Genomic DNA, 14,008 nt, shown 5'->3' with positions numbered 1-14,008 from the left:
TCCTGCTGCATTCCTGCATCCTGCGCGCATGCATAAGCTCTAGTTTTTCTCAGAATTATATTTTTGTCCTTTGCTAATATATAAATATGGCTTCTCACTCTCAAGAATCCTACATTTTCACGTTGTGTATTTTTCTTCGATCACAACTGTAATGATCATTTAGTTCCCTGGCTCCTGCGTCCAAAGCACCAGTGCTGTAATTTTATCGAAAACTACAAATCGTCTTAAATTGCCACAGGGCGCAGAATTAATGTAGTTTCAGCCCCACGCACAGCTATTTCTTTAATTGCATAAAAGAAACAAGACGTACGTCTCATTCAAAACAATGCCAGGCTCATTTGGTTTAAAGTATGAGGGTGGCTAGATACACAGGAATTTTATAAAAAAATTTTATACGTTGATGTGATACATTACTAGTATGTCATCAATGTGTGGAATAGGGGTAGCGGGCACTGAGATAGGGCACAAGGAGAGGGTAGGGGTGGCAAGCACAATGGAAGGTAGAGAAAGAAGGAGAAAAAAAATAGAAAAGCCGCGGCAGTGTGCCACGTCAATGTGTAGAATTTCTTTATATCTGGTTTTTGTGGCACAAATGATGTGGCACACTTTGTGTGTCTTTGTGAAATTTTTTTGTACCTATAGTATTTTTCTTAAAGTATATCTCATAACTTAATGCCTCAAATCTGGTATTTAAAGGTGGAGAAATAAATCGAGCATTTGGATTTTATTTGAGAATAAATATGGATCTAAATCCTATATTTTTGTCAACGTAAGGAATTAAATGATAGAGTTAAGTTCAAATTTAAGATTTCTACTATGATAAAATTATTAGATATCTTAAAACTTTGAAAAGATAAAAATCATTTATATTTATGTCAACAGCTTTAACCTTTCAAAACAAAATGCTAATGGGATTTCATTTTACCGGCCTTCCAGGCTTTCAGCCTCGCCCTTGTTTATTTTTTACGATAACAACCTCAAATTTTGTTCAGGTATGGGAACTGGATTATCAATGTCAAGTCGTTACCTTTGCAGCTAGTACTTCCAAATTTAGACCACATCCATCTTGCCCTAAGTAATTTTCCTATAGAAGTTTGAGCTTTTGATGTTTATCCGCGTTTAAAAATAGCGCAACAGACTTGAAGGAAAGAAATAGTCATTTCCAGTCCGTTGAGACTATTCAGGTTTCGATCGGTACTGTATAGAGCTCCCCAATGATGGTCTGGTATGGCAGTATGGTGTCCGTTGCATTCATCCATAGTAGTGAGCAGTAAATATATACATGAAAAATAAAAGAAAGGTAGATTCAAAAATTTACGTAGTTCGACACTAAGCCTATGTCCACAAGTCCTTTGAGAAGTTGAATCCACTATAATATATTTATTTTACAGCCTCTCATCCTTGTTGTACAATAGATATTAGAGTTCTATCTTCTGAGAAAATCTCGTCGTTGTAGTCCCTGTAGTGAGGTTGAAGAAGCTGAAAAATTTGAAATTAAAATCCCCCCCCCAAAAGTCATCTAGAAGCTTCCTTTTATCATCTGCCACTCCCTTACTTTATGTCTCATCTTTTTTTTTTTTTTTTTTTTTTCTTTTTACCTTACATCTCTACTTTTCATCCTACACTCTTTTCCCTCCTTAGCCCTTTGTCCTTTCTTTCTTTTTTCTTCTTCTCTCATTCTATTATCTTCTAGTAGTACTGGCCCTTTAATTGACTGGGCTCTTTATATGGGCCTGTGATATTTATCCCACCACCCGTACCATCATCCTTATCAAAATCCCACGTCTCCACCTCAGACATCATTGAAGCGTACTGATTGAGGCTATGAGTCCAAAACATGGCCTACCGGCCATTGTTAGATCAAAGCGTTGGTTTCCAGCAGCATGTTCAAGCTTCCTGCTAGCTTGTTTGCTTGCCTTTACACTTCAAATCCTTTTCTTCTCACCCATATCCCCAGCTGGACCGCTTGACTTGCCTCTTTCATCTTCAGCTTCCTCCCTTCCCGCAAACAACAAATTGCAGGTAAATAGCTTGCTTCTGTTAATATCTATTGGTTTTTGGCTTCGTGCTTATCCATTTGAAGCCTTGGAATATGCGTTTACTCCTTTTTTGTTCCGCAAGGGAGTTCTCAAACTTGGAGAAGGATTTCTGAAGGAACCAGAAGACGTTTGTGTGGATAAAGAGGGTACAATCTATGCTGCAACTAGAGATGGTTGGATTAAAAGATTGCATAGAAACGGGTCTTGGGAGAATTGGAAGATGATGAACAGTAGTACTTTACTTGGAATCACAATAACCAAGGAAGGCGATCTTATTGTGTGCGATTCTGAAAAGGTAATGTTGCTCTCAAACACAGTACAATGCACAAAGGCTGAGAAAGAAAGTAACAATTATTATAGGAACAAAGATAATAGTAATATAAATCATAGATCTGTGCATAGACTACAAGAAATTGATCTTCTAGCCCAATAAATAGAAAAGGAGGACTCGGGCATTGGCCCATTTGCATGAACTAATTAATACAGCTAAGTCATGAGTTGAACCACTGTTTATTTAACACTGAAACTGAGTATATACTTATATGCAGGGTCTGATTAGGATTGGTGAAGATGGCGTCAATGTTCTTGCAACACATGTTAACGGTTCCAAAATAAGGTAATATTTTGCATTGAATGACAAAAATATATACGATTCGTTGCGATCATGTACGTGAGTACTTAGATCTTACGATATTGGTTAATAGTCATAATATTCAATTACTAATTAATAAAACATGATTCATTGCTTTGCAAGGCGAGTATTCGGGGTGCTACTCTCACTCCTGGCCTAGTGGTCGTTGGCCCCGCTCTTGCACGTGGGTGGGCCGGGGGAGAGGGGGGTGGTTGGGCCCCGAGCCCCGGCCCCCGGCCCCTTTCGGATGCTAGGAGGTCGATAGGCCCCGGGGCTGTCCACTGACAAGCTAAGAGAGAGCATTTTTAAAACAAAATATAAGGTGAAATGATGACTTTATGAGGAGTTTTTCTTAAAATCACGTCGTTTTATTAAAAAATAAATATATATTTATGTTGAGTCGGGATGAGAAACCTCAGGTGAGCTTGGGCCTAACCTGGGTCCCATCCACTGGCAGCTATAGTCGTGCGGGTGGAGATCAGGCGGACAAGGGAAACTCAGGGCTGACATTGGCCCAAGATTGGATGGATTTCAAGTGAAAGAAAGATAGAGACATGGATTAGATTTTACACAATTTATTTAGCAATTAATGCTGCCCGAGAAATCCATGCGGGCAGAATGCAATAAATGCTACTGCACTTCATATGTCTTTTTCACCCTAGTTGAAAGCTATCAGATCTGCAAAAGAAGTTGAGGGTATATATACTTTTTCCATCATCCATGACCCAATTTTCAAATTTCAGTATTTTCCTTTCCTTTCTATATACAGGAACATTCAGCAATAAGTTACTATGTTGAATCAGGTTTGCAGATGATGTTATAGAAGCATCAGATGGGAATCTATATTTTAGCGTTGCAAGCACCAAATTTGAACTCCACAATTGGTATCTAGATGTGCTGGAGGGAAAACCTCATGGGCAACTGCTAAAGTACGATCCATCTTCAACCGAGACATCGTTGCTGCTTGATGGTTTGTGTTTTGCTAATGGTGTTGCACTCTCAAGGGACCAAGACTATCTAGTGGTCTGTGAGACATGGAAGTAAGTATATAATATTATTCTATGTATATGAAGAGGAAAAGGCTTAATTATGACTTCGTGCCAATTGTTCAACAATTCCATTGCCTTCTCCCCAAATAATTTAATTATTTAAATTATATTTTAGTACTTGTCTTCACATGTGATCAGACTTCTCCAAAATGTTACAAAAGTTTAGGCTGATAGGAATGTTAAACTTGTCACGATTTGATAAAGAAATAGACATGAGAAAGTGAGATCCTCCAGCTTTATATTAATTCAGCTTTATATTGCTTACTACAGATGCGAAATTGGGAAACATGCACATCCCATATATTAATTCTCTCTTTTTCTGATACAGGTTTAGGTGCCTTAAGTATTGGCTGAAAGGAGAAGACAAGGGAAAAACTGAAATTTTTATCGACAACCTTCCGGGTGGTCCTGATAACATCAATCTTGCACCAGATGGATCTTTTTGGATTGCTCTACTTCAGGTACTACTTAACTCCATGCTCAAAGATATAATATCATAGATCAAAACAATTATACTTTGACACAAGTTTACATTCTCTCAAGCTATCAAATATTATAATGTGCATTCTCCATTAAACTGACCCTTTTAAAGGCAAAACTAATAATTTTATGGTGCAAATTAGTGTAAGTGTGCCTAACATATTTTTTCAAAGAGAAATGATATTTGTAGTCGTAGACTGGGCAAATGCTGCATACTCATTTTGAAAAAAATGAGTAAATATGAGACCCACTTGAAGAAATTAATTTTTTAATTGTGGATCCTATTTTTTTTTTCAAAATGAGCGTGCAGCACTTACAAAACCCATGACTGTATCTAGCATTACTCTTTTTTCAAAACTAACAGTAATAATTTGCACATTGTCAGTTAACTTATGAGGGGCTGGAGTTTGTGCACACTTCCAAGGCATCCAAGCACTTGGTAGCAACGTTTCCAAAACTGATTGAAAAGGTAAATGGCGTTTACAGGAAAGCAACGGTTGTAAATGTGGCAACAGATGGCAAGATAATCAGGAGATTTGATGACCCAAATGGAAAGGTGATGTCCTTTGTGACTGCAGCCATGGAATTTGAGGATCATTTGTATTTGGGAAGTCTGAACTCCAACTTTGTTGGAAAACTACGGCTAAAAGATTCGTGCAACTTAAAGCATTGAACGTACGTAGATCAAAGCACAAATAAGGATATGGCCCTAACATGCATTAAGCAAACATTATCTGTAGCAGACAGCTAGCTTTACAGGTGCCCGTTCCAGAATACAACTCTCCTTTGTAAGATGTTAAATTGTAGTTTAACTTGTTAAAGAGTTATTCCATTGTTAATGTAACGCCCCGTACCTGGATGGGTCGGATATTTACTATCTGTCACTTATAAACATATCTCCCAACACATCTAAAATCTCCAAAGATTTCATAAACAATAAATTACAATCTCATATTTTCTAAATAAATACATTATAAACTCTATAAAGTCATCACTACAATAATAATAAACCAAATGGTCCACAATGTCCTAGTAGTCATAACATACTAAACTGATAAATCTATAAGTCCTACTAAACCAAATACATAATTAAATTTAAAAGACATCAGATATCCTTATTTTAACGGTAGTACCCAATGGTACTCGACACCCTCTCCTCAGCTTAGCCATGCTCATATTTCCTAATCTTGGTCCTCAGTTGGACTCTCCACATTATCTAAAAATATTATGAAGATAAGGGGAGTGAGTTATCAACAACTCAGTAAACAGATGACATATGCTAGCGTGCAAACATAAGCACTTACAAAGTACAGTATACATAACAAAATATTTTTCAAAGTTATCATGCAGAGCAAAACAAGTTTTCAAATGTAACAGAGCGATGGTTCTAAGACAAGTAAAACCCAGAATACTTTAGCATAACATAACTTGAGCATCATCATCACATCAAAACAGAGCATCTCACAGAGCAGAGATCATGTTTCATTCCCGTGGTAGGGTTGTGCTATCCTTAGTGGCCAAATCGAGTAGAGACAGAGGTGAAATATTTCCTTTATTACTCATGGAACCCCGAGTGTGCACACATGAAAGACCACATAAAACAATTTTGTTTCTAAAGTGGGTGTGTTCGGAAACAGAGAAATTGATACCAACCCAAACAGAGCAGAGCAGAGCATAACAGAGCATAACAGAGATAAAATCAGACACAAAATCAGTACACCATGCTAAAGGTTTTCAGATGCCATATAAAAAAAAATAGAATACCAAAACATAATCAGATCATTCTCACATTCTGAAAACAAAAGTCGGAGCATCTTTATAAATCAATGCACAATTTTTCAGATTCTCAATATTGCTCTTTTCAGATTTCAGAGACAGTACTGTGACAAAATTTAGCTCATGTCTACTCAATGCATGTCAGAAACAGTTTTTTTTTTTCATATAGATTTCATGAATAATGCAAATAGACGATCGAGGTTTTTTTTCCCAAATTCTCATTTCAGAACAAAACATGCATAATTTTCAAAAAGGTTAACCTCAGTCTAAACCATTTGTGTAAAGCCTAGAATTAATTTTGACCTCTAATAATCTCGTCACCTATTGTAACACCCGGACCCAACCAAGCACTATTTCTATCTATTTATTTATTTTTAGTTCTTTTATTTTATTATATTTTCTTCACATGTTTATTTTTTGATTTTAAACACCAGATTTAATTTTGTTTTCTTTTCTTTTCGTTTTTATTTTTCTTTTTCCCCTAGGTCTGCCTCTCATCCATGGCATGCATACACACGCATTTTTCGTTCACGGCATGCATGCACACGCGCGTCTCTCTCGTTGTTCTAGGGTTTCACCTCACATATATATAGATGCTTATGTTTTCCCCATGCAATGAGAAACTATCCAAACACTACTGCCGCTTGAAACTCCTCCCCACGCAAACAGCAACCGCAACGTTGCATGCCTCCCACTGTCCAACTTCAGTGCGTCCTCTCACCCGCTTGAAGACCAGCCGTAGCGCAGCATCCCACCCACTGCCTCGATCAAACCAAGCCCAAAACACACGAACCACCGTGCCCACTGCCCAGACCACGCGAACGTAAGCCTCAACCACCGCATTGTCTTAGCCTGCGTCCTTGTACGTTTGCAGCAAACGCCTTCGCACCGCCACCTCCATCTCCATGTAAAACCGAAACAACCCACACGTCTGGCCCCTTGCACGAAGGAAAACACTAGCCCGAAGCAGAATTGACCACTGCAAGCCTCCACCAGCAGCCGGACGACCTGCAGATAAACCCTGAAAGGAGCCAAAACTGCTCTGTTTTTGCATCAAGAAACAGAGTACTTCCATGGCCAAACTATCTTTCCCAAGCACGCATTCAGCCACTGTCCTCGGCGGAAACAACCATAACCCCGTCTTGCTACGCCCTGCATCACCTTGCTACTCTGCCGCCGGCTCAAACCACCACCCTCTCTCTCGGTAACACCTCCATGCACACGCCGTGTGTCACCCTTTATAGCATGACATTGTCTCTCTCTCACCGTGTTTCTCTCTCTCTCTTGTCTAGTGCTCCGCCAAGATCATCGCCGTCTGCCTAGCCCCTTGCTACGTCGCACGTTGCCGCATGATTTTCCTCCGTGAGTAAGCCTTGCCGTGCGTGTTCCGTTGTTTTACGTAGGTTTTGTTTAGTTTTCAAAGAATTACTTGGAATTACCTTATTACCCTCTAATACAGGATATATTAATTAGCTTTTAATTTATATTATGTAATAGTACACTCTTATATATTTAGGATTTCATAAAATCACTTAAGTATTTTTCAACATGTTATTAAGTAAAGATTTATTTTAAGAATAAATAATATTGGAGTAATGTTGTTTTTACACTTTGGATATGTTTTAGTCTATTTAAAAATAGTTATGTTTATTTTAAAATATTTTAGGATAATTATATATTCTAGTATTAAACGTTATAGTTTGTTTTCAATAATAAATAGATCAAACTTTTAAATGTGTTAATCATAGTGATTAAAGCAACAGTGACGATTTTAGAAAGTGATTATTTGAATTTTAGGTTTTGAGGATTTTAATAGGCTATTTTAGAAGTTTAGGATTAAATATCGAAATGTGTGATTAATTGGAAATTTACGAGAATTACATGATTATTTTATAGGTGACGATTAATTATAGTTCGACATTTTGAGGAAAATTTTGAAAAAGCCAAGAAGTCCAGGTAAACGGGGTTCCTATACTAGACTTTTCATAAAATAAAATGAGCTGAGGTCTTTTTTGGAAAATGTGCATATTTTGTTATGAAAAGAAATCTGAAAACAACCTCGGATATTTGTTCTGCATTACTCATGAGATTCTGTTTAAGAAGAAATTATTTTCTGTCATGGCTGGTGTAGAAATGAGCTTATTTTTGACTTTCTGTTTCTGAACTTTGAAAAGAAAGCGAATATGAAATTTGTGCATAAATATTGTAAATATGGTTTGGATCTGTTTTGATTACGAAGATAATATGATTTTGTTCAGTACTCTGTTTGGATAAGATGTGATCTCTGAAAACATTTGGCATGACTCTTTGATTCTGAATTTGATTCTGTTTCTGTTCTGTTCAGTACGGCTCTGCCACGGGTTATAATAGTGGATATGGCCCAACCACGGGTAATAATAGTGGATACGGCTCAACCACGGGTTATAATAGTGGATACGGCCCTGCCACGGGTTATAGTAGTGGTCTCTGTTTTGAGTGCACACCTTGGTGACAAAGTGATTTATGTTTTGCTTGGTTATCCGTAGATTCCACAACCCTACCACGGGGGTTATACATGGCTTCTGTTTTGATATGATGTTTTGATGATTATGATGATCATTTATGCTATGCCAAAAAGGATATTTTTGAATGAAATTATTTCTAAATCTTCGCTCTGATATTTTGATAACATGTTTTGCTTCCGCACTCTGAAAATGAAAAGGTTTTGTTATGCATTCTGATTTCTATAAATGCTCATGTTTACACACTAGTATATGTCCTCTGTTTACTGAGTTGTTGATAACTCACCCCTTATCTCCATATATTTTTCAGATAATTTTGATGGTTCAGCTGGAGAACAAGAGTAGGAAGTTTTAGTAAGTTGTGATGATCGAAGTGGAATAAGTACCTGAGGGTACAAGTGCTTATTGGAGAGTCGTAGTTAGTAAACTGATTTTATTTTTCGGGTATTTTGATTTGATGAGTTAAGGATAATTTCGCGTTTTGGAGAATTTTTAAGTTATGTTATTGAGATTCTCTTTATTGTCCCCATGGAGGAACTTAGATATTTGGATTGATTAAATGAATTAGCATTGTTTCGGATTTTCTGGATTTTTAGTTGTGTTATTTAAGTTGATTTTAGATGTTAAGAGTTAACTCTCCGGACCTCCGGGATCGGGGCGTTATACCTATTGATAGAAAAAATATACACTAAGTGTAAAATGATTATTGACACAACTTCGATCTAAATAATTAAAACCCATAATTCCAAACCATATTTCAGCAAGATAACTCAACTCAAACAGCTATATAATAATATGGACATCTCACACTTAAACCCAAAATACCATATACCAATTTTGATATTGACCTATAGACCGATGACCCACCAAAGCCAACGTCAAACTCAAATAATCAATATATCAACCCCACTTCAATGGCCCCTAACTCCAACCAAGCACCAACAACTCAACCAAAATAGCAATAATGTACGTCCAAATAATTAACCTCCACTCTAACTGTCGTATAAAACCTGAATAGTACAAAAACAACCACTACTCAACCCCGAGTATCCATTTAATTCACTGCACGACCAAACCATATAATCCAACTCCAGACCATTCCAACACAAGGTGTTTGCTTACACAAAAAAAAAAAAAAAAAGGAGCCCAAAAACCAACAGACTACACATTTTGAAATCATATCACAGGAATTTCATTGGAGTGTAAAAAAATAACTTGGAGTGAATGTGTGTGCGTGCGAGAGAAACAGAGAATATGAATAGCCCACCGGCGGTTGATAGTGTCTCTAGTGATGGGCTTCAACAGTTACAAAAATTCAAGGACCCATGAAAAATGCAGCACCAAAAATCACAAAGCAAAAATCTGCATGTGATGAGAAAGAGGGGGTCGGCTGAGAGGGGCTGTAGTTCAGAGTCTAATTGTAAAAAATGAAGGGAAAGAGAGACTGAACTTACCAGTGCAGGAACTGATCGGCAGCACCAAACTAAAAAATTCCAGCAAAAATCAGCCACACCAAATTTGCAGGAGGGCAAGAGAGAGGATGCAACTTTTTTTGTTGTGTGTGAGGAAACTGAAAAATGATTAAGCAATAGAACATAAGGAAGTTGGGAAAGTGAGATTTCGTGGGAGAGAAAAATGTGTGAGGAAGAAAAACTGATGAGAGGAAAAATCGGGACAGAATTGCTACATACAGGTGAAATTTATGCCTGTATGTGCAGGCCTCTGATGTGGCTAAATGCCACGTCATTGTCTATATTTAAAAAAAAAAAAGAAAAAAAAGAAAAGAAAAAAGGCTTGCAAAGGTAAGGAAAGAGACGTCGTCTGCAATTTTTCAACAAGAAGTTTCAGTTCAAAATCGATCCCGCGCGTTCTACCCCTTGATGTTGAACCAGGTAAGATCCAAGATCAAAACTTTTGATTTTGTCCATCTGATTAGTTTTATGTGAAAAACTCTATGAAACTTGGCTTCTTATCAAGAGAGATGTGTTAGAAGGTTAGTTTTATGTGAAAAACTCTTTGAAAAAATTTCTTACCGAGAGAGAGATGCGTTAGGAGGTTAGTTTTATGTGAAAGGATAGACACGTCTGGCAAATGGTATTGCAAACGCTTGGCAAAGTCTTATTCCTAAGCTTGAAGCCTATTCCTCTTTATAAAATAATTCATAAAATAGAGCATAGTCAATATCCAAGGTGATAATTGCTAGGAAACAGACCAAGGTACTCGTACACTTGGGTCTTTTTTCTTTCGCTTTTTGTTTTCCTCTTAGAAAGAAATGTACAAATTCAAATCTAAGTAGGAAAGCAGGTCAATCTTGTCGAGTACATGGAAAAACTTTAACTGTTTTTTGTGTTTCTTTCAAAAAAAAAAAAAAATGTCTATGAAAAAGTCTGTAAGATTAATAAAATGCCCAGATTATAAAATCCATAAAAAATTTTCTTGTCTTTGATTTTGGGTTTTGTGTTAAAGATATTGGCTTTGTTTTAAAGATTTCAAGAAATGGGTAATACTATTGATACTAACGAGCAGTTATGGGACACTATCCACGGAGCCTATTTCAGGGTGTGATATCACTGAGGAGCCAAAGGCAGGGATGTGCTTTAAATCAGAAAATGAGTTGGTTGCTTACTATAAAAAGTACTGTAAACAATGTGGATTTGGGATAATGACACAGAGGAGTAAAAGGGAGAAGGATGGGACCATCAAATACGTCACTCTAGGTGGCAAGGCACGTAATCAGATGTCAAATGTCTTTAAGCCTCGGCCAACAAGCAAGACAGACTGCAAGGCAATGATAAATGTGTTGTTGAAGAATGAGAAGTTGTGCGTCACATCGGTATTTAACACACACAATCATGTGCTAAGTCCAAGCAAATCTAGGTTTTTCAGATGCAATAGAGAAGTTAGTGAGTTCGTTAAGAGGGTTTTGGATACAAATGATAAGGCTCGCATATGAATGAATAAGAGTTTCCAAGCTATCGTGACTTATGCGGGTGGGTTTGAGAACGTACCCTTTGAGGAAAAAGATTGTTGTAACTACATTGATAAGGCACGTCACCTACGGTTGGGGAAAGGTGGTGCACGAGCACTACTTGAGTATTTTCGAAGGATGTAATACAATAATGATGGTTTTTACGGCATAATGGATTTGGATGATGATGATAGGATGAGGAATGTGTTTTGGGCGAACGCCCGTAGTATAGGAACGTACAACTACTTTGGAGATGTGGTAACATTCAATACCACGTATCTAATAAATAGATATGGAATGCCATTTGCACCTTTCGTGGGTGTAAATCACCATGGGCAGTAAATCCTCTTAAGTGCAGGGCTTTTTTCAAGCGAGAATACAGAATTATTTGTGTGGTTATTTAAAACTTGGCTTGATTGCATGGATGGAAAGGCACCGAATACTATTATTACAGATCAAGATCGCGCAATGAAAAATGCTATCGCCATTGTGTTCCCTAACACGCGTCATATATATTGCTTATGGCACATACTGTGCAAGGTCCCTGAGAAGCTTGGTACCCATAGTCAATACAAATGTGGCCTGAAAAGTAAGTTGTTATCTTGTGCCTATGACTCCCTTACTATCGAGGAGTTTGAGTTGGGTTGGAACGTCCTTATTACAACGTACAACTTGCAAGAAAATGTTCGGTTGCAAAACTTATATGTAGAGCGAGAGTTTTGGGTGTCGGTATGTTTGAAGAATTCATTTTGGGCTGGAATGAGTACAACTCAACTTAGTGAGAGCATGCACGCATTCTTCGACGGCTATGTGCATGCTAAGACAAACCTAAAAGAGTTTGTTGATTGACAGTGCATTGAAGAAAAAAATTGAAAATGAAAACCAAGCAGACTTTCATTCATTTAACTTCACAATTCCACTCATATCACACTTGGCACTTGAGAAGAAGTTTCAAGAAGTGTACACGAATGCCAAATTCAGGGAGGTTCAATCCGAGATAATGAGAATGATTTATTGTCATTGCCATTTCTAGAAACAAGATGGAGTAATCTCAACTTATCATGTCGATAATGAAATTAAAGCTGAAGATTTCATCAAAGAGATTGTTTATACTGTTTACTTTAATGAGGTCGAGTTAGAGGCTAAGTGTCTATGCGGGTTCTTTGAGATGCGAGAGATACTGTATAGACATATCCTTGCCATATTTTCAGCTAGAAAAGTCTATAGGTTGCCTGAAAAGTACATATTAGACCGGTGGAGAAAGGACATAAAATGAAGGTATACTATTATTCCAAGCAGTTATGACGAGAAGGATTAAAGGCCCGAAATGTTTAGATATAAACATCTATTGAAAATTTGTTATGAGATAATAACAAATGCAGCATCATGCGATGGGTATACTAAGGATATGGTCTTGAAGTTGTATGCGATGAATGAGGTATACCGCACCTTGAATCCCTATAGCGTAGGTTCAAATGTTGGATTAAGTACTGTTCATGCAACTATGGAAGGAAGTTCTAAAAAAGTATTAAGTCTCCATGTTGTCAGAGGCAAGGGAAGACCCTCAACTAAGAGGAGGATGTCGATGATGGAGGAAAATGTGAAGAAAATAAAAACTAAGTCTGCTAAAAGCCGCAATGACAAGGGAAAAAGCAAACCGGTGAGCGCATGGAATGCAAGTTATGTTAGTTGTTACCTGACAATAGATATATAGTGTCATATGTTGCTTATATAGTACTTGATAATATTTTTTTTGGCTTATTTTTGGATTGTCAGCGGCGGCGTAAATTGGACACTGAATTATTGGAAAGCAATGGGAACCAAATCAACACATCGATGATGGGTACACAAGAAACTGTACAAACATCCGTAATGGCCAACCAAGAAAATGTACAACAACCAATGATACAAGATAGTGTACAAATCCCAGTGATGGGGACACAAGAAAGTGTATAATTACTTGATTTTCTTATTTAACTTATTTATATGTTGTTATGTGTGTCTTACTTTCTCTTCTATTACATGCATAGACGCAATTGGAAATGGATGGAGCACAACCTTCGACGGTAGAAGGAACACAACTAGAAAGTAGTTTGAATGATGCTAGTGGAGTATGTTGTTACTTGATAATAGTTTGATGTTGTGTATTGGTGGTGATTTCAGAAGTTGTGTTGGTGGTGGTGATATGTTGTGTAGCAGTGGAGATTTGCAAAAGTCAAGTGTTTTGGTGATGTAGTGTGTTGGTAGTAGTGAGACGTGTTTTAGTAGTGCTCTTAAATGTTGTGTGTTGGTGGTGGTGAGATGTAATGTATTGGTAGTGTATTGGTGGTGATTTTAAGTTGTTGTGTGTTGGTGATTTTAAATTGTGTGTTGGTTGAGATTACTTTATTAATTTACTCGTGAATGTGTTTTGTCATTATTGTTATGCAAACATGTAATTTAAGTTATTTTCTCGTATCAGATACAAGAAAAGCCTGCTTTGGATGTCATGGATGCATAACACTACTGATGGGAAGATTTACTTGTATAAAGATTATTGTTGTTTATGTATTAAAATGCCTGAA

The 14,008-nt window shown here is 37.2% G+C and overlaps 2 protein-coding genes across 2 annotated transcripts; both read left to right on the top strand.

Moving 5' to 3' along the window:
• The first annotated feature begins 1,712 nt into the window (after positions 1 to 1,712).
• Positions 1,713 to 4,888, top strand: LOC121250864 (protein STRICTOSIDINE SYNTHASE-LIKE 4-like). The gene is made up of 6 exons (XM_041150094.1): positions 1,713 to 2,022; positions 2,122 to 2,334; positions 2,588 to 2,655; positions 3,474 to 3,710; positions 4,048 to 4,180; positions 4,585 to 4,888. Exons 1-6 carry the CDS (start codon positions 1,825 to 1,827, stop codon positions 4,870 to 4,872), a joined length of 1,137 nt encoding a protein of 378 aa, XP_041006028.1. The 5' UTR covers positions 1,713 to 1,824; the 3' UTR covers positions 4,873 to 4,888.
• Positions 4,889 to 11,138: 6,250 nt separating this feature from the next.
• On the top strand, positions 11,139 to 13,400 carry LOC121249444. The gene is made up of 3 exons (XM_041148155.1): positions 11,139 to 11,309; positions 12,811 to 13,104; positions 13,221 to 13,400. Exons 1-3 carry the CDS (start codon positions 11,139 to 11,141, stop codon positions 13,398 to 13,400), a joined length of 645 nt encoding a protein of 214 aa, XP_041004089.1.
• Positions 13,401 to 14,008: the final 608 nt, after the last annotated feature.

The sequence above is a fragment of the Juglans microcarpa x Juglans regia genome, chromosome 2D (assembly GCF_004785595.1).
Source record: "Juglans microcarpa x Juglans regia isolate MS1-56 chromosome 2D, Jm3101_v1.0, whole genome shotgun sequence".
Lineage (NCBI taxonomy): Eukaryota > Viridiplantae > Streptophyta > Magnoliopsida > Fagales > Juglandaceae > Juglans > Juglans microcarpa x Juglans regia.
Note: the sequence above shows the minus strand (reverse complement) of the source record. Positions and strands in the feature narration are given on the sequence as shown.

Coding starts and splice junctions, on each gene's coding strand:
- LOC121250864 (XM_041150094.1), top strand. CDS start 1,825: ATGAGTCCAAAACATGGCCTACCGGCCATTGTTAGATCAAAGCGTTGG. Junction 2,023..2,121: donor CCGCAAACAACAAATTGCAG/GTAAATAGCTTG, acceptor TTGTTCCGCAAG/GGAGTTCTCAAACTTGGAGA. Junction 2,656..3,473: donor GTTAACGGTTCCAAAATAAG/GTAATATTTTGC, acceptor ATGTTGAATCAG/GTTTGCAGATGATGTTATAG.
- LOC121249444 (XM_041148155.1), top strand. CDS start 11,139: ATGACACAGAGGAGTAAAAGGGAGAAGGATGGGACCATCAAATACGTC. Junction 11,310..12,810: donor AGAAGTTGTGCGTCACATCG/GTATTTAACACA, acceptor ATTTGTTATGAG/ATAATAACAAATGCAGCATC. Junction 13,105..13,220: donor ACAAGGGAAAAAGCAAACCG/GTGAGCGCATGG, acceptor TTGGATTGTCAG/CGGCGGCGTAAATTGGACAC.